At 39.3% G+C, this 26,480-nt stretch overlaps 1 protein-coding gene across 1 annotated transcript in view; it reads right to left on the bottom strand.

Annotated features, from left to right (window-relative positions):
- UROC1 (urocanate hydratase 1) overlaps positions 1-26,480 on the bottom strand; it is a 40,447-nt gene that overhangs the window by 12,846 nt on the left and 1,121 nt on the right. The window contains exons 2-15 of the mRNA XM_054387324.1: positions 21,085-21,215; positions 17,805-17,898; positions 16,644-16,703; positions 13,785-13,913; positions 13,080-13,141; positions 12,028-12,094; positions 11,316-11,459; positions 7,546-7,634; positions 7,047-7,109; positions 6,162-6,341; positions 4,608-4,705; positions 4,300-4,372; positions 2,806-2,927; positions 192-262 (exon numbers count right to left, since the gene is read on the bottom strand). Of these exons, the coding sequence (XP_054243299.1) occupies positions 192-262; positions 2,806-2,927; positions 4,300-4,372; positions 4,608-4,705; positions 6,162-6,341; positions 7,047-7,109; positions 7,546-7,634; positions 11,316-11,459; positions 12,028-12,094; positions 13,080-13,141; positions 13,785-13,913; positions 16,644-16,703; positions 17,805-17,898; positions 21,085-21,215 (1,383 nt within the window). The remainder of the gene's footprint in view (positions 1-191; positions 263-2,805; positions 2,928-4,299; positions 4,373-4,607; positions 4,706-6,161; positions 6,342-7,046; positions 7,110-7,545; positions 7,635-11,315; positions 11,460-12,027; positions 12,095-13,079; positions 13,142-13,784; positions 13,914-16,643; positions 16,704-17,804; positions 17,899-21,084; positions 21,216-26,480) is intronic.

Genomic DNA, 26,480 nt, shown 5'->3' with positions numbered 1-26,480 from the left:
AGGAAGTCAAGGGAAAGTACTGCTTCACCTCACCTCAAAACCCTGCTGTGGAGAGGTGTTTATGTTCTCAGCCCTGAGAGTTACAACCAGTGTTTTCTCTCACACCCATTACTGCTTTTCACTGTAGCACCAAAAACACTGCACTCTGTACCAGGAGCAGGCACACACGCTGCAGGAGGTTGTGCACTTACCAAGCTGTGCCTGCCAGCTTCCCGAATCCAGCGGATGTTGTCATGGTACTGCTGCTTCACAGATGTGCTCACTTGCAAGGGAAAGCAAGAAAGAAAAGAGGTTTTGAAAAATGAAAGCAATACGCTCCAAATTTAATTGAATTCATCTGACAGCACTAGGAAATCAAATTCTACCCTCAGATGCAAGCACGCATATAGGAAATGCTATATAGAATCCTCTGTGCAGCTGATACAGTAACTGGTGCCGTGTATTTAGGGGAAGGCATGAGATGTGATCTGCCATTGGAATGTGCTGCCCAGGGAGCTGGTGGAGTCACCGCCCCTGGAAGTGTTCAAAAAAGGATTGGAGGTGGCACTTGAAGCCAGTCATGAGGTGCTGGGTGATAGGTTGGACTTGATGATCTCTGAGGTCTTTTCCAACCTTGTTGATTCTGTGATTCTATTTCACCCAGAAGACTGCTGGAACAGTAACTCCCGTTTGGATCTCTAGCAAACCAAATTAAACCTGGAAACACAGGTTTCATGTGCTGTTCATTTTTGGTCACCTGGCTTGCTGCCTGCTAAATGCCCAATCCCTTTCTGAGCCTTTGCTGAAGTAGTAGCTTTAGCGGGCTCCACGGCATTGGGTACCACAATCCAGCCTTGCATCATGTAGTAAATAACTCCTCTGAGTCAGCAGAAACTCTCAGAAGTGGCTGGCAGTACATACTTGAGGATAAGTTACCCCAATGCTGGGATATAGATTTATTGCACAGCAGTAGCTCTGTTCTAAATGGCCCACGTGAATGGTTTTATCCCAAGATAAAACCAAGGGCTCTTATCCTACCAGCTGAGGTATGTTGCACAGAAAACAACTAGCATGAAGTAGCTATTGTGTAAATCCACCCTACGCCTTGTATTTAGACATATGTTGTTATATAAGAAGAGAATTCTGTATAGTCATTTTTTCGTTCTCCATCTTCTCCTCTCATTTTTATTTGTGCCATTCCATTTCAATCAGCCAAATCAAAGAGAAGTAAGAAGTAGAAAGATTTGAAATGGAGGCAGATGGGGCACATATCAGTCAGACATGATCATCTAGTTAAACCCCTTTGCCATAGGCATGTACACCTCCTATTAAACTAAGTTGGTCAAGGCTCCATCCAGCCTTTGAACACTTCCAGGGCTGGAGCCTCCACAGATTCTCTGGACAGTCTGTTCCAGTGCCTCACCACCCTCATGGTGAAGAATTTGTTCCTAATGTCTAATATAAATCCATCTTCATGCAGTGTGAAGAAGCTCATCCTATTGTTACATGCCTCTGTAAAAAGTCCCTCTCCAGTTGTCCTATAGGGCTTCTTCAAATGCTGGAAGGCTGCTAGGTCTCCCCAGGGCCTTCTCTTCTCCAGGCTGAACAACCCCAACTCTCTCAGCCTGTCTTCAGAAGAGAGCTCCAGTCCTCTGATAATATTCATGACCCACTCTGGACCCACTCTAACAGTTCTATGTCCTTCTTCTGTAGTGGGCTTCTGAGCTGGACACAGAACTCCAGGTGGGGTCTCACAAGTGTGGAGCAGAGGGGAAGAATCACTTCCCTCGACCTGCTGGTCACTCTTCTTTTGATGCAGTCCAGGATACAGTTGGCTTTCTGGGCTGCAAGTGCACATTGTCAGCTCACACTGAGCTTCTCATCAGCTGCCACTCCAAAGATAAAAATATGATGCTCTCTTCCCCATAAAATATGCTTTGGATTTTTGATCCATTTCCTTCTGATCCCTTCCTTGATTCTGAGAAGCACAAAGCTTTGCCCTCTGGGAACAGAAGAGCTGAGGACTTCAGTGATAGGGGACAGTGACACTGAAGTCTTTGAGTACACTCTCCTGCTACTGTAAAAACAGATAAGGAAAGGGAAAGGAGTAGGGCTTTCCACTGCAACCTGGGAGATCAGGATTCATGTTTGCTGGCACAAAATTAGCTTTGTCTCAGTTCTCTTTCATAACCAAGGGATAACAGTATAAGCCCACTTTCAGGGATATGGAAGAGTGAAAGACAATGTAATTCCTGAGTACTAGAACAGCACACCAAGCCATACAGATATTCCAGCTCGGTTCCACCAGTGAATAGAGACAGCTGCCAATTTATTAAGAAATTACAAAAAAGGGAAGAACTCAAAACTGTAATCACAAATAAATGACACTGGATGGAGCACCACACCCATGAAACCTGGATGTTCTACCACTGATCTTAAAAACCTCCCTAAATTCACATGCCTCATTCACCTGTGGGACAGGGACAAAGCAATTTCATTCCTTTAATAAATTCTCAGAGACCTGTTGATGAAAGATACTGCTTGCCTTCAAGTTTTTTAGGTGACAAAGTGTGGGACAATCTGTATCAAATGCAATTAAAAGCTCTTAGCCAAAACTGCAACAATAGCTTTAGGATGGTGTTTTTACATGTTACTTACTGGTTGCACTCCTTACAGGACTTTGGAGAACAGCAAGATTTTCTGCCCACACAGAACAGGCCAGAGGCTGCTTGCTTTGGTTTCAGCCAAAACCATGTATTTCACAACTTTGCTTCCTTTCCTCCCCAAGAGCACTGCCAGTGATGGAGTATGGGATGGTGGTCTTACCTCCCTGACGTATCGAGTCTTCCAGCACAGACATGGCAATCGAGTCAGTGGTAGCAAGATCCTGTGGGTCACCTGAGGTACAAACCCAGCGGAATGGCCCAAATCCCAGGGAAAAAATGTCTCTGGGAAGAGAAAATGTTTCATTAAGAGATAGTTGAAATTCTTTCCTTATTTATCCTGGCTGCTAGCAGTGCTTTTCTTTCATTAGCCAGAGACAGAAGAATTTGAAACATTTTCAATGAACTAATCTAAACAGAAGCATCAAGGACCATTAATTGAGAAATTAAAGAGTGTTGTTTCATGAACCCATCAAGTGGTATATAAAAATACAATCAAGCCCTAATTTTGACTGGGGCACTTTAGTCAAACAAGTGCATCATCAGATGAATTGCTCTTTTGCTTTTGTTTCATCACATATACTCTCCCTGCTGCCTGATCTTTTTGTCCTTAACCCAGGCTAACTCTGAGTGCATCTACACTATCAGACAAGTGATTATGAACAAGTGCCTCAGTTCCGACTTATTTGCAGTCCACATTGTTTACACACTACAGTAAGACACACTGCAGTTGAGATCCAGAAGATTTATCTAATCTGGTTGGTGGTTTACTCTATATTCAAGCTCTTATTCACATGGTATATGCAAGTTATGCATGAGTCAGAGGCAAAAGGTGTCGTAAACTCAGTCCCTCAAAAGATCTCCCAAGCTCATCTTTTTCTACAGATAGTATGCACAGCCTGGATGACACAGGCAGAAAATTGTCCTATTTCAGATGTGCTCTTAAATTCAATGTAGACATAGGCTTTGATGATTTGGAATTGAGCTCTACTGCTCTGAAGAGACAAGCTCTTCGCTTCCAGCACTCAGAAGTGAAGCTGCATATAGTTACAGTTTGAAGCTGTGACTTGGCTATGCTCTTGCATAGAGCTGCTTAAGGAAAATAGGAGCAACAAAAGAAAATGCAGCTATTTGTGTAAAAGACTGAAGAGTTTTTATTTGGGATTGTTTTAGCCTACTGTTCACCCTTTTGGTGCCTTCTTTCATAAGACCTTTCAATTCTGAAAACGATAAAGCTTTACAACAAATTATCAAGACATGCCATGCCTTTCAGAACAAAATATTAGCAAAACCTCTGCTGTCAGACATTACTTATGTGAATCATAAAACATGATCCTCCAAGTCTAGCTCTTCTTTTTCCTGTACACAGGAAAATGAAGGAAATAACTCAAGGGAAGCCAACAGAAAACATATGCATGATGCTTACAGCCAGCAGATCTTCCTAAATCACGCTGAGTGTTATTCCAGGATGAAGAAAAATACGACTAACTCCAGCATAACAGTTCTGAGATCAATTTTCCTATACCTACTGTTGACTTTTTCCCATCTTTTATAGTACACTGCAAGATTTGCCCTAAGTGAAAACTCTGTAATACTCCCCCTAAAAAGAGGGAATCACAAGGCATTTGAGTGCTTTATTCCAAATTCCTCAACATACCCCATGATGTGCTGAACGTAGGAGGGATATCGAAATTCTGTTTTATTGGCTCCTTTTTTCTCAACATTAGCACCTATAAAAGAATTTTAATAGTCAGTGACTTGAGGAAAATCTATAAAACATAAAACCAGACTGCACCTGGGTTGCCATAAAGGTTCTACCTCAGCCACAGAGGTCTCAGAGAAAGACAGAGAGACTCAAGAGTTAGCATAACACAGCAGCCAACCCTATCCTACCAAAATATACAGCTAGAAGGATGCATGCAGTATTGTTCTTGTTATCACCTAACAACTGCAGGAGCTACTTACCAGCTCTTTGAGCTTCCAAGAGAAATGCATTGCCATAATCCCAAAAAAACATGCCCTTATCAGCTAGTCTGTTAATAGCAGCCACTTGTCTCTTCAAACTGAAATAAAGAAGGAAAGATTTATTCTTGAAATTGATAAAATATCAAAAATAATAATATCATGAACTCACTAAAGGCATGGGAATAGGTGAAGACAGAACTAAAAGACCCCAGAGAAATTCAAACTTAAATCTGCAAGATAGCAATTGAGATTTTTTTCAGTCTCTGTAGTACCTGTTATCCCCAAATCTTGGAGAGATTTACAATCATTAAGGGAACTTCACTAATTAGCAGATAGAGGTCATGAAATGCAGCCAGCTCTTAGGGTGGAAAGTAATAAAAAAAGAGCCTACACAAAACTGCAAACCAGTTTCTAAAGTTCACAGAGACAGCAAGTAGGGACAGAAAAATGGAAAATGGCTAAATATCACTGTCCTGATCTCTTGGTCAAAAGAGCCCTGTTTTCCCTGTTCCCAGTGGTGGACCATACTCCAGGACTGCTTTTTCTGATACCATTTCCACTTAATACCATCTAGTTCCAAACTCAATGCATAGTTGCACATGGAGTTGAACACGTGTAAGTGTAACCTCTTGGACCTCCAGAGAGGTTAATCAATGTCTAACAAATAAAATTGGAATTTTTTTTAGGTCTTACCTAGCCTATTAGAAATTTGTTCCTTCCAGAAATATACCTGTTACCTTTGTCTTAGAGCAGTATGATACAGAATTAGGAAACTGTAAAGAAAGGTCCTTGTAGGACCCTCATCAAAAGTCAAACAGATCATGTGTCCGTATTTTACCTTTTACTGGAAAAAAGTCTCCAGCAGGAATGTTCAAGGTGAGAAAAAGCAGAGTAGTAGTAGAAAGTCTCAAAAGTACCCACTGAGAACAACTGTACAACTTGTTGCCTTTGTTCCACAGATCTTTATTTATATATAAATTATGCCAAATTGCTCCCTTTATCATATTCAAATCCAATTTCATTTGCAAACTTGTAAAAGAGGACTAGGTCCCTGAGATCAAGATGCTAAACAGAGCTTAGTTACAGCAGTAACAAACTAGGAGGAGTGATTGAGGGAGATTGTTCCCTCTTTATATTCTTCCTAAAAATGCTTCACCGGTCACAGCTGGAAGCATGATAAGCTCGACGGCCTTTCTGTCTTACCTGTTGGGTTCTTATGCTGTGTTCAGTGAACTTAAATCAGCTGGTGGACTAAGTGGAATTGTACTTACTGTTCCAGATTTTAAAGACCTAATGTAATTAAGGAACTTGCAGAAGTGCAATAAATCATTAGTGTTCATACTTCTGATCTCATACACTAGAGACTATTACTGTTAAGCGATGTATGGCAGATTCTGAGCGATAGCTATCCAAGGACAAAGTTGAGAGTTATTAGCATTGTGACTACTCCAGATTTCCACTGAAATATCAAAGAACAGAAACTTCTTGCAAGAAAGATCACTTGCAGAGCACCTAAACTTACAGGTTAAAAATATGTATCCCCAAAACATTTACCTCTCTTGTACCAGAGTCCGAAATTTCCCTGGATTGGTGGAAAGGAGTTGCTTTGCTTCCTCAAAGCCAAGCTGTACTGGATAGTATCCCCCACTGAATGGGTTATGACATGAAGTTTGGTCAGATCCCAGATCAACTAGCAGCTCTCCTGTTGTGTCCAACTCATGTACTAGCCTCTCCCTGGGGAAAACAGGAGTGGAACGTTTGAACAGAGGCTGTCATTTCACGTTCTAGTTCCTCTTTCAGGTGACCTTCATTCATCTCAAGAAGCTGCTTTATGAAGGTATGCCCTTGGCAGGTTAACCTTTGTTTTAGCAGTCAGGAGTTAGGAGATGGTGATGAAGATTTAAGTGCAACTTTTGTACTTCACATTTATCAGTGCAGGAACATCGATAGATGAGTCAGTTACCAGCATGAGGTACTAGTCTAATTAGTCAGTCTCAGCTCTTGACATATGGTGTGACAGCAAGATTTACCACTGGATAAAGCCTCAAGAGTGCTGGAATTTCTATCCATACAGTGCTAGAATTTCTGTCCATCATCTAATTGTTTTAATTCAATCAATACTTCAATACTTCTATTCTTCACTGAAGTCAAAGATACTTTCTTGATATCCAGTTAGTGAAAGGTATAGAAGGTACAGAATTGTTTTTGTTCCAAGGAATATTCTCAGGGATTTCTTTCCCCAAGAAATGCATTGTTTCATAGGGAAAGGACAAGGTGCATGGGAACATGAAAATGAAGACTTCTCATTTGACAATATAGTTTTTATCTAGAACTCAGTATTAAGTTTAATGCCTCTTCTTTTCCAAGTTTAGGAACTAATTCCAGGTTGACTAGCAAGCAAGAGCATTAATATATCCATTATCCATATATACTACTTACCATAGATCTACCACATTCCCATGGTAACCCAAACTAAGGGCAATTTTATTCTTTCTTGCATCTCTAGAATAGATTAAAAAGATTGGTTGATGAAAATGAACCTCATGTAATTACATCTTACAATGTACAAATCACATGGAGTGGAATGCAGCAAAAAAGTCTCTCTGTGGTTTCCAACACTCATCTAGGCAATAGATCTTTCAACCTTTATGTAGTTGTTAATCACCAATTCCAAAACACTTCAGTGATGCTTCAAGTGTAACATTAATTCTAATTGCTCTCTACATATTCATGAAACTGAGTGAAGACACATTTAACATATATAAATTATATGAGGCATTGGTAGTCACTAATGACAGCTGCTGTTTAGAAGGATGGATTCACATTCAAAAACAGACTTGGAATGAGAAGACCCCTTCTACATGCATACTAAAAATGGCACAGTGCAGAAAGATGCAAAGTGAGGATTAGGAAGCAGGAATTATGTTACAAACCATACCTAAGGCGAGCAATGCAGTGGTCCAGGTTGTTAGAGATTTCCATCAGCCATCCCTGCTTGTGACGTTTCAAAAGTGCTGCTTCATCAACCTAAGAGAAATAACAGAGATCTTAAAACTTTCAGTTTTTCAATTAGCCTGAAAGAAAGAGTAGCAAATACATGCTGGATATAGCCCTTGGACACATTATTTCCCAAAACACTTTAGAAAACAGGAATAGTTAAAATTGTACAAGAGGTAATATTTTTCCCCACCAATTTTATGTATTCTTATTGTTTCTTTTTATGATTATATTGAAAAAACTTGAAAGCCAAAATATCTCCAATTTCTATTTAAAAACTGAGTATTTTCTGTGAAAATAAATTTTCTGTTTAACTGAGGAAACATTTTCTTACACATTGCTGCCAGACCGCCCAGGTTGAAGAAATTATTTGCTGAGCTAAACTGACTCTCACTTTTGTTCTTTGACTGTTGGTTGAAAATCTCAACCAAATATGGAAAAGAAAAGAGGAAAGGATTTTCTTGTCCCAGCTGGCTAATGCCTCTGAAAAGTGGAATGGATCAAAACAAAACTATGTCTTTAATTCCCTCTTGTTTGAACTTTGAAGCTCTAAACAAGCTCAATCCCCAGTCTGTACTCCTTTCTGGGTTCAGCTTCTGTGTGTGTCAGTGTGCACATGCATAAGAGACAGCTGGATAAAAATAGAAATGGATGGACAAACCATGGAGGTTTTGGCACAGGTTCCACATTGATGGTTCAATGTACAAACTTGCACATCATTAATGCTTTGATAATGAGCTATCCATGGCATAAAACAAGAGGTAATAGCAATTCAAGCAAATTTTCTGTGGGAGCAATGGATTTAAATACCCACAGTGATGTGTGTGCAAAAGAACACAAGACCTGAGAATCTTCTAATATTTCCTTAAAGCATTTTTACTTCTCTGTAATTTGTCCTAATCATTTTCATTCCATTGTTTAGGATCATAGAATTGTAAAATCATCAAGGTTGAATTTCTCATTACAAAGTATTTATATGTAAATAAAAAGTCCTTTATTCAGGACTTGCTTGAACATCAGGAAATATTTTATTTCCTAATTACTTTTAGCATGAGAAACCTTCCATTGTTTCCCACATCAGCAGTAAAGACTACCTATCTAAAACACCAGATTATGATAATTCCAGTGTCACTGCCAATGGAATTATTGAATCAAGTCAGGTACTGTGGGGGACAGCTTCTTTGGAAGCAATTTAAATCAGCACAAGAGGAAAGATATTAAATGGTCTCTATGAGTTGCAGAAATTGGGTTCATTTAAAGCTCAGCATAACACAAATCAGATCTATTTAATGTCCTACATATTTTACTTCAGCCCTCTGACACTGTTCCATAGACTTGCTAGCATGCTTAAGAAAACTTCCTTTGAACCACACTTTCAAAAATATGCTCATTTTGATCAGCAACCTCAGAAGTTTAAAAAAATTGTACAAACATGATCAGCTAATGTCACCTCCAGTGTAACCCTAGAGAGCTTAGTGCAGCTCAGAGGAGACAGTCTGGCCCTCCACACAATTGTTTCATAAAATTACAATCTGCTTCATGTCAAAAAGAAGAGGTAAAAGACTTGCAACCATTAATCCCTTCTCTCTGAGCTTCATAAGCCTTGGCTGACAAAATGACAACTCTTGCACAATTCATCAATATAATTTGCATAAATAGTTCCCTAAATAAATAATATGTACATATATATAGCCATGCAGATGTGCTCCTGAGGCTCATTTCCGACAAGGATCATCTCACAGAAGATAAAAACCAGGCAATATGCAGTGTCCTGAACAAAATCATCTGCAGCCTTAGAGATGAAAAGGACAAAGGACTGCTGTGAAGAGCAGTCACTGGAATCTTTTCTTTGTATTCTAGCAGTTGAAAGATCATGATGATAGAAGTCTGAATAAATTTATGCAACCATAATTAACTTAATAATGAATTTAATACATTTATTTCATCTGCAGGGATCAATCTTCCTGTGCTAAAAAAACTCACTTTTGCACCATCATCATAAAACAGATTAAACCCTATTCTTCCATGAATAAGACCTGAGCTAGCCAGAGCAGATCAGTTTTACTGCATGTCACATGGACAGTCAGACCCATTATGTTTTGAACTTCAATTATAATTACTGTAGCTCAGATTGCAATATTCTTGCCCTTCCTCATTACAGCAAGCGACACGCCTGCAGCGGAGGCCTGACAGCTAATTCTTTCTGTTAAGTGGCATTGGCTGAGAAGGCTGAATTCTCACTCTAGTCAGCTCTGACTGGAATTTAGTTCTCAAAAATCTCTCTTCTTCTGGGGCAGTAGCAAGAGCCCATCACCTGCAGATACTCAGAAGAGCTCAATGCATTTTAATCAGTCCTATGTCTGCCATACAAAGAATGCTTCCCCAGTGTATTGAATTCAGAGGTAGTCACAAGGAAAGAAATCCGTGAAAACGTTTCTTTCTCAATGTCATTATATATATTCACTACCATTTTCACAGAATTTTAGAGTCACATTCTCTTTTAAAAATTGCTGCAGTGTTTCTCTAATCCATCCTTCTATCTCTTTTGTTAGAACAGAACCCTATGATATGCATAAGAGCTGATATATGCAGGTATTGGGAGAATCTCATGTTACTTTTTAATAGGAAAATGTATTTAACTTAAAACTTACAGGTATATATACACTTACCAAAATTATAATGTCAGTGTTTTGCACTATATATGACAGTTAAGGGTATCTGTGGATCCAGTGGATCCTATCATACATTATTCCGATTGCTTGGGCATTAGCAGTCTTTGAATCATAGATCATTATTAGATTCTCTTGGTTTATGGAAGGAAATAGCTGGGCTACCTTAACATATTTAGAACAGAGAAATATTACATCAGGATGAAAGACCCCACAAAGAATACATGCTGTGAGTGAGATTCTGGTAACAGGGAAAGTGGTAATACAGAACTTCTCCCCCATCAACATTTTCCCCTAGCAGACTGTCTACAAACTGGGACTCTCATAAGTGCTTATAATTAGCCTCACCAACTTCGTACTGAAGCCAACTTTAAAAATTTCCAGTTTTTCAAAATCTCACTGACTTCAAAGAACCACAACACCAAATACCTTCTTTAGTCCCAACCTTGCTGTGTGAATCACACCAACATTTTTAACAAGTGCTTTCCATTGCACCTGATAAGGGTGCCAGAGGCATAAAAGAATAACCACATTGTAACTAGCACCTTTTTAACAGATCATTGTTGTTGTTTTTTTGGGTTTTTGTGGTTTTTTTTTTTTTTTTTGGCATAAGAGTGTGCAGTTCCCATGGAAATAGCTTCTAGAAGTTATTCCTTTTACACATGAAATAAGGGTAACTCAAACACTGAACATGGCTCATCTCATTCTGTGTTATTTGTGAAGCAATCCTTAGAAGCTACAGTCTATACTTTTACAATCTGGTCCAGTGAGTGAACAAACTGAGCAGAATATCAGTGAAAAATGCTCAGTAAAGAAAAAGACAGATGTTAGAAAATATTTTATTGTTGTTTTTGTTGTTGTGGTTTTTTGGTTGGTTGGTTGGTTGGGGGTTTTCTTGGGATTTTTTTGGTGGTTTTGTTTGGTTTTGTTTTTTGAGTTTGGCTTGTTGGGTTACTTCAGGATCATTTCATGTCAGGAGAATGAGGGTTCCAATTTAGCAAATGAAAGAGAGAAGACAGAATGAAAGAAGCATTGCTCTCACCTCTGCAATGATCCCCACACACCCAGCAATGACTGCAGCCTTTGCTTGAGCCCCACTCATCCCTCCAAGGCCAGAAGTAACAAACACCTTTCCAGACAGGTCTTCTGCCTTCAAGTAGCGACGGCCTGCATTGAGCACTGTGAGCTGCACACAACACAACATAGCAATTAACAGGAGCTATTTTAACTTGAGTCCCTGAAATTTAAAGATCTTCTGTTCCTTTTGCAAACAGAGTTTGAAACTCTGGAGTCATTGGGACCATGAAACTGTTTTAATCTTTTAAGTAGAAAACATGTTACAAAGCGATGTTATGAAATTTTCTGTTCTGATTACGTTGACTTCTCTCACCATGAAATAGAATTAGTGGTTCCCAACATGTTGTTCTTGGGGTATAGAGGCTTGTTAAAGATGGCTGCAAAAGATAGCTAAAGAAAACAGCTAAGAAAACAAGCTAAGAAGTAGTTTTTATCTAACAGATTGGGTCAATTCACATTTCACTTATTGTAACCAGATGTGAGCTCAGATTGAGACCCTGACTGCAGATTCCTTCAGGTCGGTCTTATAGATAAGGTGCCACGGACTGAGTGCAAGAACATTGGTAATAAGAATTTCTTTGTGTCACAGCAATCCAATTCATGCCATTCACCAGCCACTGCAGGAGACACTTTTGTCCAAACAGTATTGACAAACAGACCTTTCTCCAGTTTCTTACCACAGTCCCATGGACTATTCCCTGAGGTCCAATGTAGCAGTAGCTCCCTGCAGTCATCTGGCCATACCTGTCAATAGCAACAAACAGAAAGACACCACACATTACTCAGGCTGGAATGAATTCTGTGTGTCTGCATATGTTTCCTGTACAAAAAAAAATTCTCTGTGCTTTAATTTGTTGTTAAAAGTCTGCTATTAAAAAATTCACAACCTAATGGAGTTTCTTCATTAGCAATGTGGCAACATGTTTTCTCAGGAGCATTTATCTCATTTGAATTAAAAAATGCATGGATCAAAAAAACTGACTGTGAATTTTTCTTGGCATTTATCATAATGGCTAGGAGATAAGGACACTCCTTTTTACCTTGTTGGCATCTTTATCCCATTGGATTTAAGTGCCACTCACATTTCTAAGTCTGTATGTAGTGACTTTTGAAGTTGTTAGCTCAAAATGGTTGTCCATTGTGGAATTCCCAGGAAAGTGGCAGTGGTATTCTGTACTCACATCCCTCAATTTCTTCTAGCTTCCTTATCTGTACATACCCAGCTCTCCAGTAGTTTTAAATTATGCTCTCCATGGTACTCAAAAGAATAACCCTGTGCTCATCAACTAGATCATCAGTAAAAATGTAGCTAAAAATCATTAAAATATTAAAATTCTAACTTCCTACTTCAAAGCTTTTTCTTAGTGTGAAGGAATGTTTTATAACTTGTGTTTTCTGTAGATTGTAAAACTACCATTGCAAAGTGGAAGTAGCCAATGCTATAAGCAGGTTATGATTAAAGTTTTAGGCTGTAATTCAGCCAAGTCCTACACACAAATTAATGCAAATTCCTAGCAGATCTCAATTATATCCTTTTATACGTGGCTGAGCATAACTCAGAGTCCTAAGTAATTATACTTCAGTGTGCACTAATGCTTTGCAGCATCAGAACAGTTATGCAGCGCAGTCGAAATCCATCTGCATTAGAAATTTTAACCAACCTGCTTGATCTCTGAATTACATTTTAGACAAGTATTTAATACATTTTCATAGAGAGGTATCTTCTTACATTGTTACTCCCAGAGCAAACATCTTCTCATATTCATCTCTGGTGGAATAGTTGGGAATAACCTAAGAAAACAATCCAAAGAAAACCCACATGAACAAATTAGAGATTTAAGCAGATTTTTAAACAGCTTTATATCTCTCAAACTGTGGTCACACACAGAAACCCAGGAGTAACTCAGGTGTTTTATTCCATGCATTCTAGTATTATAAAGAAAAGATGTCTGGTCTTTCTGGCAGTGTGAGTGTTATGTAAATTTTAAGGAAAGAGGTTGTCTAGTCACAGAATTAGCCTGCATGGAGATAGATATTGAGTGGCTCAAAAGACTGACAATGAACCAGTTTGTTCACTTGTCCAGCTTGCCTTACAAGTAAAGCCACCTAGACATCTAAGCACCTTATTAATAGTCATCTGTTTGCCTAATGAGGGTGTTTTAATTTTCCATACTAAGCCTAGCTGAAGTGTTTTGGTCAAGAACATGTACAGCTCAGGCTCAGTCAGAACAGCAGTCACCTAATGAGGTGAGGATCCAGACTGACACACTCGAGGTGAGAGCCGTGTACTGGAATAAATGCTACAGATTTTGGATGCTAATTCTCCTGCATGCATTTTTAAGTTCAGGTAGTATAAATAATATTTTAACTCAAAACATCCCCGAAAAATAAACATAAGAGGACAAAAAAGAGAAAACAAGATGCTAATACCTACCATGCCATTAGTAATGGTTAATCGAGGAGCGTAATGGTGGCTAGGAAAGAGTCCCAGAGGATGTCCACTGTACATTACTAGTGTTTGGTTGTCAGTCATCTCTGACAAATAGTGCATTACCAACCAGAACTGAAAGGAAAAACAAGGAAAGTGAGGGAATCTGTTTGCATTTTACATTTATGCTTCTTAGTGAAGCTGCTCAACTTTGAGTGTGAAGGCAGCTATAAAGATAATGAAGTATATTCACACATGGAATAACAGCCAGAGCTCTCAACACATTCTTGCTTTTAATAAAGTCAATTAAAAGGTCTCACTCAGCAAGAAACATAAATCATCAACTAGAAAAGGTCTGAATAAGTTCCAGGATAACTTCTCCAGTACTAAACCCCAGAAATCCTTCATTTTTAAAGCCATACTGAGGTTAGCCATGTGAATCTGGTACTTTTCTGGCAATTGTTCCAAAGCCAAACTGAATTTTTTTCCTGACAAAGGTGATTAAAATTCCATGGATTGTGTAGCTCCTAGCCTGAAATGGATAACTCAGCAACTTCTAGTGCTTGTCATCTTTTCAACAAATGGGTATTACAATGTGCAAGTAAAAAAAAAAAAAATTAAAAATCAGCTTTCAGTTTGGATTGTGAAGAAAGTCCTTGAGACACTCAGGAATACACAAAGAATCTCAAATTTGTCTGCATAACCAAGTTACTCTTGATATATTCCAAACAGTAAGCTTTGACCATCTACAGAGTGACTCACATCCATCATTGTCCATCATGAAGGCCATTATGTTCCATGGGACTTTTGGTATGTGACAGCTAGCTGAACTCTCAGCTCTTTAGCATGCTGGCAAAAACATAGTGATAAAACTAGAAGCTGTAAGCTAGATCTTTTTGCATTAAAAGGCACAACTAGTAAGGAGGAGGCAAAAAAATTTCCCTAGCTTAATGAACAGTTCTGTTGTCTGCAAGCTTGTGAAGTTAGCTCTGGACATTGTTCTGGTTTTTTAAATTATTCAGAAGAAAGCACACATCTGCATGAATGATACAAACCAAAGCAAACCATTTCACTAGGAATTTTGCAATGATAAATTTTCAGAAAAGCATGTTTTCAAGCCACAAACAGAACAAAATGTTCTCTCATAACCGACCCATTCATGTGATTGCTACTCTAAGTAAGCACAAACAAAAAGGTTTTGTTCACTCTGCTGTCAAACAACTGCAGGTCATAGCTCTGGCTTGGATGAGAAATAGAAGAAGAAGGAAAAAAAAAAAAAAGGGAATATTTCTGACTTTGGCAGCACTTCTACTTCACCTTGCAGCCCAGTTATCTGCCTAAGGGATGTCAGTTTAGTAAAGGCTACTATAAAAACTGCTGGCGTTGCTCACATCAGAAATCCTGTAAAACTCATGTAGTAAACAGGCATTAGTTAACTGGCATTTACTAATTACTACACATAATAAAGAAATGGTGTGCAGTGCCTTTCTTTTTAAAAGTCAGAACGCTTTTGCCTCTAAAGTGCTCCATTTAACTCCCATTTACCAGTTTACCATTTACCAGATTAGCAAACTGAAGCTTCAGTTTTCTTTTAGCCACAAATGAAACAAACAAACAAAAACAACCAACCAACCAAAACCCCACAAAACTAACAACAGTCAAACTAGAAAGAAACCCCAGGTCACTCAGTCCCATGCTGCAGTGAGGAATCCATTCCTCTTCCCCTAACTGGGAACTTCATTTACACATTAGTTTTGCTTGGATTTTTTAACAAGCCAGAGTCAAGTAAAGCCACAACAGGGTGCATATGTGATCCTTTATGACAGAAGCTAGAGAGTCAGAAATCAGTATCTTCCTAGCCTTCAAAGGTGATGTACTTTTCTACCTGTGCCTTTTACTGTTCTGCACTGCAAAACTCAATGCCACATCTCCATCTGTCTCCACTTTTGGCCTTGGGGCACATCTCAGTCTGCAGGAATGTGATTTTGGTGTTCACAGTACCACATTTGTGCCTATCCACAGACATTCAGGATGTTTTTTCATTAAATGTTTCTTCTGCCACCACTCATCTGTGGAGCATACAGATCCAGAGTGTTTTTTTCTTCAGAGAATAAATTGAGCACATACAAAACACATTTATACATGTTGCTGATGCCAAAGAACTCCTGAAAATGCTTTGTGGGTGCATTTTGCAGTACTTGGATTAAAGCAAGTCTGTTTATTGCCATTTTTTAATAGCAGAGAACTGAGATTCTACAACCACACCTTAAAAATCTCAGCTCTAAGTTTAGACTGGTTTTAACCCATCTGACATTATGCTCAGAAGATCAAGCATAATGTTGCTAGGCCTGACAGCAAAGTGCACTATGATCTGGCCAGATAGCAAGTAAATATTTACAGCTAATTAGATTTGCTTGGAAAAAGACTTAGGATCTCATCTTCTTAAATCAAATTCTTTCTTTTTTTTTTTATTCCACTACTTTTTGTGAAAAACATTGCAAAAGTACCAGAAACAAGCAAGCAAAAAAATACACCTTTGTTTTCTAGAATGCATTTTGACTCAAAAATAATCTGTGCAAAATACACAGGTACATACAAATGTATCATAGACAGAGAAAGAACAAGCTTGGTGTATTTATGCTATTATTTTTAGTATTTCTGTTGGGCTGCCTGTGCTCTCCTTACTAAATAAAGTTCTCCCTATCTATGCAATTCATAACTGAGTGTTCCTCTATCCAGACAGGATGTTTTGGAGTATTGAGGCAACAACTGCCAAGAATTATCACAAACTGCCTGAGCAGATTGTGTGTGGGGGAGGGTGAAACTGGTTTCATGAAACAAGTTGCAAAAGCAGCAATGTCCTACCTGTGCCCAGTTGCCGAAGACCTGTCCATTTCCTCCATAAGTGACAAGCTCCTGGGGAAACTGAAAAAGGCAATTTAACAGTAAGGTGGCAAGCACTTTGCTGAAATGCTTCACTGTATCTCTGAGCTATTATTTTAATCTTCGTAATAAAACTTTTTTTAGAGCTTGTTGCATCAACACTCTCTAGATTCTTGAAATCACAAAATACCAGTATAAAAAAATTATAATTTAAGAAAAACAAAAATTTAAATGCTCTTTCAAAATGAGGTATTTTTCATTGTTACAACGGTATTTTGGCTGGGGAATGCTACAGAGTGATTCCTTGATTGCAGTTTCTGTAACAGACATCCCAGCAAACTTCCTTAATGAGAGACTTGAGATTATTATAGTTTGGTTGCCACTGGCATTTACAGCTGCAAGAGTGTGACCAGCAGGGCATAGTTGCCTAGCTCCTGTCCTGCCATTTGCAAAAGGATGCATTATACTGGCTAGTATTTGTAAGGATGGACTTTGGTCCTATAATCTTCTATTAATCTGTCCTTGAGGAAGAGCTTCCATACAGGAAATATTAATTTTTCAACATGAATTGTAGAAGCAATGTACTAAGAGCTGAGCACTTCCCGTCTCACATATGTTGACCAAGCTCCTGTATAGAGTGGGAGTTGGAGTGAACTGGTTTTGTAGGAGTCCTCAGAGGTCTGGTTTAGGACCTGGACTCACTGTGTAGATTTAAGAACTGCACACAGCAGGAAATGAACAAACTTAACACAAAAGACCCCAAAATCCAGATACCAAAATATGACAAGAGAACTATAGAATCCCCCTTAGACCCTTGCAGGCTTAGCCTCAAAGAGGCATTCTAGCACTTCACTCCTTAAGGAGGCTGTGTGGGACTACTGAATTTGACTTGTTTAGCTAACACACAGCAGCCAGCTTTACACATACGGGGGCTGGCATGTACCTTGAGGCCCAGAGCCAACAAAATACTTATGAACAACTAAAACCATATTCAGTCTATGGAAGGAGGATCATCTGTACATGGAGTAATTTCACCTATATGCCTAAATCCACTAGGTTTTGTATGAGAGCACATACAGGAAATAACTTGCAGATCTGCTGCTGCTCTAGGAATTCAGCTTCCTTATTTTCACTGTACCTTACCTGAGCCACTGAGGGATCCAGGTTATTCATGATCATCAACATAATGGCAGCAGCTGATTTGGTCTTGCAAGGGTAGTCTCCTATAGGGTATGCTCTGAAAAAGGTAGTCACAAAATTTAAGACAGATACTCCAACTTCCCAAGGCATCCACAACAGCACATCCTACAGAAATATCCCTGTGTGCCGATACATTCCATTCAACTGCAGCCTTTTATTCAGGAAGGAAGAAAATCAAATTCAAGTGCAGATCTGAAATGACATATGTGCCTTAACAGGCAAACTAGGTTTTAACTCTTCTCAGAGCTAAGCAAAGAAAAAAAAATTGTATTCAACTTATCATTTGCTGAATGAGTTAATCACAACTGGTTATAAATACAGCAGCCAATTGCTCCCATTGCTTTTTAACTGGACTATTTTTGGGATGCTGGAACTGGCCTCTGTGGCACAGTTGTCAGGCCAAGTAGCTAAATCCTTCAATGTCAAGGAAAACATCATCAGTGGAAGCTGCCTCCAGGCTCATCAGACCTTGTTTTTTACAATCAAATCAAAATAAAGAGCATCCAGCTTGAATTTCAGTCCCAAAGAAGCTCTCAGAAACTAAACTAGTTAGGAGAAATATGGTCCTTTTTTGATTAATAAGATGCATTTAATCCAGAACATTGAGAGGGAAGGCATGGAAAACCCTCACAAAGGTATTCTGACTTTCCTAGCACTGATATGCTTTAATGCCAACTGCTGCAATCTTCTCACTGTTATCTTCTCCTCCACCATCTGTTTGTCATATCAAATTGCTCTGAAAATGCTAGTCCTATATTTATACTGTAGCTCTCCAGGGAAGGGACAGTTCCTTTCTGTGTTTGCATAAGAGTTGGTACACTCATGCCAAGGTCTCCAGGTTACGATACCAAAAGAAATCAAGAATTTTTCTCTGTCTCATTCTATAAACAACATCACCATTACAGATAACAGAAATTTCAGCATCACTTGACGTTATTTCTAAAAGGTCTTCCATTTACTGCATCTTCAGTGGCTGAACACTTGCTTTGTACAGAGAAAACAGTTACACTGAAAAGTTTAGGCTAAAGAAGTGCCAACTACAAAAAAGAAAATAGAATTGGACATCTGCTGATCAGCTCATAAGACAAGATCTGGAATGTATATCCTATAGATTTAGTGAATGGGCTTCTCTCTTGATCATATGCACTTTATTCTAGCTTTTTACAACAGGATACTAAAAGAAATGCCTTATAGTCATTGCCAAACCAGAAGGGAAAGCATTTGAGTTTTTCTACAATACTTTTACTGTTTTCTGCTTTGCTAAGATTGAGGTGATAACAGGATTTCTCTGGAATGATATCAATTCATCAGAAGGAATGTAACAGTGTGAGAGCTGAAATCCCCCTGCCACACCAACAATGACAAGGCTAGCTCAGTCTGGAAGCAAATGACAGCTGTATTTACAAGCAAAACTACAATCTATGACAAAATGCAATGAGTATGTACAAATATACACTATTCACAACAGTTACAAATATGTACAATCAACAGAAAAACACAACCAAGCCCCCTTGGCCTGCCCCTCCATTGAGGGAGTGTGCTTCTTCCCCAAGGAGCCTTTCCCCAAGGGGTTTCCCCCCACCCCAGCCAAAAGGAATCCCCCCAGAGTCCCCTGGCAGAAGGCAGAGAGTCAAGAAGCAGAGAAGCTGTTAGACTTAGTTTGTCAAGGTCAGCATGTTATCTTCAGCCAGAAAAGAAGAAGCAGGTAGACAGAAGCTGAGCAAGCTGAGACTGCCCAACTCCCCAGTCTTATTTTGAGTAGAGATTCTTAAACATTTCTATCTCTGCAATGGAAGTGTTTAGAATAATCATTATTTTGCTTTCTTGCACCCAATAGTGAGTTATTTACATTCTTTCACTATCTCTGCTTGAACTTTGTGAAGAAAAATTAAAAAGACAGTCTTAAAACCATCACAAGGAGCTATTTCTACATGATATTGCTTAGAACAGAAGGAACTCAAAGTTCAGATATCATCTGAGCATGGATTTTGAAAGGAACAGAATCAATTTGGACTGTGCTTCCTAGGACATAGAGGACAAAAAAGCCAAACAAACCAACAAAAAACCAAACACTGTCAGACTAAAGAGAACAAAATTCATTTTCTTAATCTGGAACTGTAAAAGTGCCTAAGGGGAAAGTGTCCTCATTTGTAGTTTGGAGCCAGGGTCCTCTGAAGTTGAGCTCTGCAATATCTTTCAGATAGTCTTCCAGCTGTCTTCCCCTTAGCTAAATTCCACAAAAGCTGGCTCCAGACTAGCATGGACAGCACAGAATGAGTGTCTGTGGAAATCAGAGCACTTTCTAGTTGCTTGCTTTATTCATATTTCTGTGTAGACATTAACCAGGCCTCTGCTGGATGCAAAAGAGGAATCAGTCTGAAAATAGTGGCCAGCCTCTGGCAACCCTCTCTAAAACCATTCTGTTTCACAGACATTAGCCCCATCAGCCCTAGAATGAAGTGATGCTCCAAGAACAACAGGCATATTAAAACCCCAGGGTTATATGCAGATTCCAGTGATGGAAAAATATACTGCCTTTCCTTTAAGCTCACAAAGCCTTCTCTATGAGGCTGAGGATCAACCAGATACTCATAGCAGTTTCTAAGCCATTGACTCATCTGATCTTACATCTTGCTTCAGCTGAGACTTGACTTGCAGCAGTTCAGGGCTGTAATTTCAAGCTTTCTGTCTAGGTTGCCATCAGAGGTCTCTGAATAATGACTGGCTCCTGGAAACTAAGAACCTACCATGGGTCAGAGCATTTAGGATATCTCCATGGTAAAGCTGGCATTACCAAGCACACAACTTCGCTCATTCCTTTCCCTGTGTTCAGTGGTGCTGAGCTTTCCATCATCAAGACTGCTTTGGTCCTGCCACAGACTATCTAGAAGAGCTCACAATGTCTCCCTGATAGTCCCAAGTGATTCTCATGAGGACAGAGCACAGGATGAAAGTTGAAGATGAAGCATCACTGTTATGCAGCTTTAAAGAAGAGCATCCCAAAACATGCAGCATCATTCACTGGAAATGAAACCATTGCTGTCTAATGACAAACAGATCACCCACTTTATTCAGATGATGCACTTCATTGATGTGTAATAACACAAGTTCTACAAGAGGTTAATTAGGACACAGCAATGCCACTATTTAAAGGTCAGTTCCACAGGTGAAAGCTAGTAAGCAAATAGCAGTCAAATGCAATGGTGAACTACACATTCCTTACCTCATCTCAATATCTGGGCAGAATCTGTACATATAAATATGGCCATACAGCCTGAGCTCTTCAGCAAATTCTGGTGCCAGCTTCTTTTGTATTTCAGGAGGGAAATAACGCAAGGCATTGCACAAAGCCAGCTGCCAAAAAACCCCAAGAGAAATAAAAGAGAAATGGAGGTAAATGAGTGGCCCTGAACTTTAATCAGATTCAGCTGGAAGCCTACCTAACCTATCACAAGGATGAAACAATTTAAAAAGCCAAGCTCACACCAGGGGACATCTATTCTTGCTTTCATTTGGAAGTGTTTCCACCTGCTATACACAAGTCACCCTCCCCTTTCCACCCCCAAAAATCTGCATGAAGAGACCTTGGATATGTTTTAAGACATTAATTCCTTCTTGCAATGCTAGAGGGCACTGACTACCAAGGAAAACACTGTACAGAAATCCTTAAGCTGAGACCTTGAACTCTAGAGATGCTGACAACTCTACTGTACTTTCCATTCAAAAAAGAGATCCTAGCCCTGAGTTATGTATGTGACATACTTCCAGATGAATATATCCTTGGGATAAGTTTTATTAAAGATTCAGCACATTTAGCATCCTAATGTATTGCAGAGGGTGGTGGTTTACATTTCATTGATGCTACATGTATCACTTCCAAATTAACCAAAGTGATTACCAGGCACCAAATTAAATTCTGCAGAAGATACTACGTGGCTTATAGTCTCTATTGCCTTCAAAGACATTACCCATGATTTGCAAAGTACAGTATGTCCTTTTGGATGAAAGAAACCATAAATAAATCACTATCTTTAGTAACAGTAACAGCCTGTTAAGTCATGTCTCTGTATTCCATGCTCGGTCTGATTAAAACCATAATGAGAATAAAGGTTTTGTAGTCTTTAAAAAGCCAATTTCGTGCAAAGATGCTAAAAGTTCCATGAAAAATGACAACACTCTCCAAGTGACTTTTACTTGAAGAGATTCACAAGTCATATGGAATTTCACATCTTCATTAGGCTGATTTTTAATAGCTGTGGAAAGGACAAAAAGGGATCAAGCTTGCTTCCAAATCTGATAACAGTTTAGGAAGCAGCCAGCAAAGCCTGGTTTTGGAGAGGGCCAAGTATAGCAAGGATACCCAATGTTACACCTGCTACTGGCACCTCAAAGAGATATGGAAGTAAGTATCTTCTGCAGAAATTGAAGGTGTGGACTACAGTGCAGGTATCTAGAACAAAGCTAGAACTATCCATTCTGGTAAGAAGTCCTGAGACAAACCTCATCACTCAACATGGCTGTGGTCTGGCTCTGGTGCTCCCCAACCCCTTCACCTGAGCACGTTGGTCTCACATGCACTCAAATCACACTGAAAGAACACCATCTCTAAATCTAAAAATGCCCCCTACTGAGTGGTTCTTCTTGGCATATTTGCTACTGAACAGACATACAGGTCAGACCCTTTCAGATCAGTGAAGCTACACTGATTTAGGCTAGCTGAGGATCAGTCCAGTAAAACCCTGTAAATTAGATTTGCTATTCCATACAGAGAATTACAAGGAGTAAAACCTATCTACATGATGAACAGTTTCCATCTTCAAATACCACCTTATTCTTCTCCAGTTATTTTTCAAGGGCATGTAATTAATAAACACAAAAATGCTGACTATATCCATGCCATGATTTTCAAAGTCAGTCTGAGACATGCAACCACTACAGTGGGTTAGAGACCTAAGAAATTTCTCAGGAATAAAGTTGCCTAAGTCCCTTGCAACAACAAAATCAAGAGGAAAACATTGCCAAATTTGGTATTTTGGTTGCATATGAGAACTACAGAGAACTTCCAGTTGAGCAAGGATCATCCAGTCTTTGATCAATACATTATCTGTATTACAATGAAAGTTATGGACAAATATTTCTTTTTGCTCTAAAAATACCAGTAAGAAAAATCTGATTGGATTTTCAAGTAAATTCACTTAGGTTAAGCCTTATCCTATTGATGTTACATATCAGAAGCCTGAATTTTGATGATGCAAACATTAATGAAACATGAACTCGGATGTTGCATGAAGGGTGGGAAGGGCACCTTGGATGCACAGACAATAGAGACCTGATCTTATGAAAGAGGACTAAGACTGTGTCCTATTTAGCTTAACTGAACAAAGGTGACATTTGATTGCTGTCTCACTGCAGGACAAATGTCAAAGCAGGAAGGAGCTTCATGGAAATGCTGGAAGAGGAACAAATAGGTGTGAATTAAGCATAAAAAAAATGTTGTCTAGAATGAATTTATAAGAATTCAAATATAAGAGATTCTGAAACAGTCTATTAATAGGAGATACAGAGAACTTAAAATTGCTTGGATGGAGCCTGAATGTTTTACAAAAGGGCAATTGTCATGTGTATCAGGAATAAGTTTTCATATTTATAATTGAGCCATAAACTGAAGGCTATTGCATTTACTTAAAGCACCAAATAAAACATTCTCACCTTTAAGAAGGATTAATTTACTTATATCTGACACAATGCATTCTGAATATTAGACATTGTGCATTCATTATGTAGGTATTCTTCCTGTTCATAACTTCCACTCACAGAATCTTAAGCTGCATGTGCTCAGCACCTCCAAAAAATGAAGTTCAGAGCTCATTAGTGTCTTTAAAAAATAATCAATTGCCTGATAGATTGTTTTAAAAAATGTGCTCTCAGTTACTGCGTACTGATTCAGTTCAGCTGAGTGTAATGCAAACACTGCATAAAAGGTCTTCCTCTTAGATCTCCCAGCTAGATCTAACACTTGATTATTGTGTTAAATTTCTAATCCCTATTAGGTGTCTTTTTTTTTAATTTATTTACTGGTATTTATAGAGTAAAACATGATCCTGCTGCTATTTAATCAAGATTCAAATCTCTCGTTGTCAGCAAAATGTAGTTGAAAGAACCCATAAAATCCTGTTCCAATTGATCAGCTGTAAAATCTTTGTTGGGGGCTTCTCTTGAGAAATCAGGTCCACCAGCCTCTGTTAATTGGTGCTTTTTGAAGAGCCAATGCCTCTTCAGAAGGGATGTCACTCATTTCCATTTTCTAACAAAATCAAGACTTTCAATTCAAGAGACACTCGAGGACTAAGGTTTGCAGTCTCTCTGTTTACTGAAGGTAAAGGAAACGTGAGGAGAGGAAGTGACTGGCTTTGACTCTACAACAGTTTTGTTCTTAGTTCTGTTCCTCTTCCAGTGGAGATGTTGCTTGTTCCCTTACTCATCTTCGAGCCAAGTCATGTTGCAGTATTCCTGCCACCCCATTATGATCACCTATTACCTGTCATCTTCTCCTTGATAATATCCAGGCTCAGAATCTTTGGTGGCACTATTCTCTAAGCAGCAAGTGTAAAAGCAAGATGTTGTTTCATGTATTATTCTTCCTGACAGGTCCTAGTTTAGATCAGCTCAACTGGGAATTAAACATGGCAACTTCTGACTGCTGTGACAGTTCCAAAGTTCCAAAATAGGCACCAACAAGTTGGATTTCCCAACACATAAAGTTTAAAAAGTGGCCTTACATCTGGATGGCCAAACAGGGTAAGACAGCCAGCAGCAGAGATACCTCACCAACCAGGGTCCAGCCTCATAATACCTGAGGATGGTGAGCAGGTCAGTCAGGGAAGGCAGCCAGGTTCCACCAGGAGTCCAAGTCAGCAGGCAAGAGCAAAGAGATGTGTGGCTCTGAGGTCTAGCTACAAGTGGGAGTCAGGATGAGGTCTGAAAATGGTTACTACCAGGGAGATATGGTCCAGAGATCATGAGGAAGGTTTATAGTGGCAAGTCAGCCCACAGATGGGAGATCAGGTCAGTGAGGTCTGTGGCTGCCCACAGGGATACCTTGCAGAAGAACTGCAGACTAACATCTCCCACATAACTGAGACTGAAGTCCCAGCCAGAGTTTAAATGAAGCCCCTAAGCCTACATGCAGAGGGCATGGGTGGAGATCTCAGGTAAGGCTTGTCAAGGTCACCAAGGTCCACTACTGACTTCAGGGCTCTATGACTGAAACAATCAGGTCACAGATGATCATGCTGGGGCAGCAGGAAGACTTGGCTCTGGGATGAATAAGGGAACTGCTGCATGGATGGAGGCATACCATTTATTTTCTGATTCTGAGCAACACCCAGTGCAACTTCTACCTAATTTTCTCCACCTTTACTGGAATGTCAATGAGTACTGAACATGCAAAATCGACATAAGTTTCTAGGGGTAGCTTCTTTGTAGGAGATTTGCATTAAGATACGGATGCTGAGAAATAGAAAGCTTGGGTTTGCTGAGCTGTGGAGGGAAAGAGAGAAGATGTGGCAGTTTCAGGCCTCAGGCAAAGAATGCTGAAGGAAGAGAGCTCAGGAAATATATAAACAGAATCAGTTCTGAGAAATGGCTTGATTTATCCAAAAAGATTAAAGCTGGTATGATAGGAAGAATTATGTATCCCCTTGGCAAGTCCCAAAACACACAGAACTCACAGGATTTCTATTATGACCACAAAAGGAGGCCCAAGAAAATAAAACACTGGCAGTGCTAAGGTCTATTATTGTAGAAAGGGCTAAAATTGGAATGAAGGCATAAAAAGAGAGGTACAAATCCTGAGAAAATCAGCAAAGCATTTTTAACTTCACTTCTGTCAAAGCTTCCTCTGAGCCCTTCAGTTAGAAAATGAGCACAGTGTCATAAAGACAAGGCTTGCAATGTGCTTAGCATTACACACTGTCAACAAAATCTGGAAACCTGCCTCAAGACATAAAATCCAACTTGTAGACAGACAACCTTTCTGTCTACATGCTTTTCTAAGCATGGAACACCTCTTTAAAAAAAGAGATTTGACCTCTCAGATATAAAATAAATACCAGCTGAACCTCTAGCACTGCTAAGAGTTTAAGGCAGAGGGTTGAGAATAAAATAAATCGGAAAGGAAGCTTTTAAATCTTTAACAGTCTAATGAAAAACCCAGCTAGCATGACTCTTATCACAGATGGTAGGTAAGAAGGAGTGATGAGGTCAGGATGTTAGATGGTAGACTGAGACCAGAAAACCCAGTTTGCTGCCATCTGCCTGCAATGTTTAAAGGAGTCAGGAAACTATTTCAGTTTCCATATAGGAGTGAGGACTTTGTCATTATCTTTCTCTCCCTAGTAAGATTTGGCATCCTTTTGAGAGATACCATCTTCTCTCCTGCAACATGGACTCCTTCATGCTATAGGAGACATCTTGGGAAAAGTGATTTAGGATAGGCAAGGAATAAAATGGAGATGATTGGCAATGTTCTGACAAGCAGTGAAGGTCACTCCTCACTCCTTTATCTTCAGAGCTATCACCGCAGCCCACTTCTGCACACTTAGCAGCCACACTTCCATG

Source organism: Indicator indicator, chromosome 15 (assembly GCF_027791375.1).
Source record: "Indicator indicator isolate 239-I01 chromosome 15, UM_Iind_1.1, whole genome shotgun sequence".
Lineage (NCBI taxonomy): Eukaryota > Metazoa > Chordata > Aves > Piciformes > Indicatoridae > Indicator > Indicator indicator.
The sequence above is the reverse complement of the archived record's forward strand: the minus strand, read 5'-3'. Positions and strand labels throughout refer to the sequence as shown.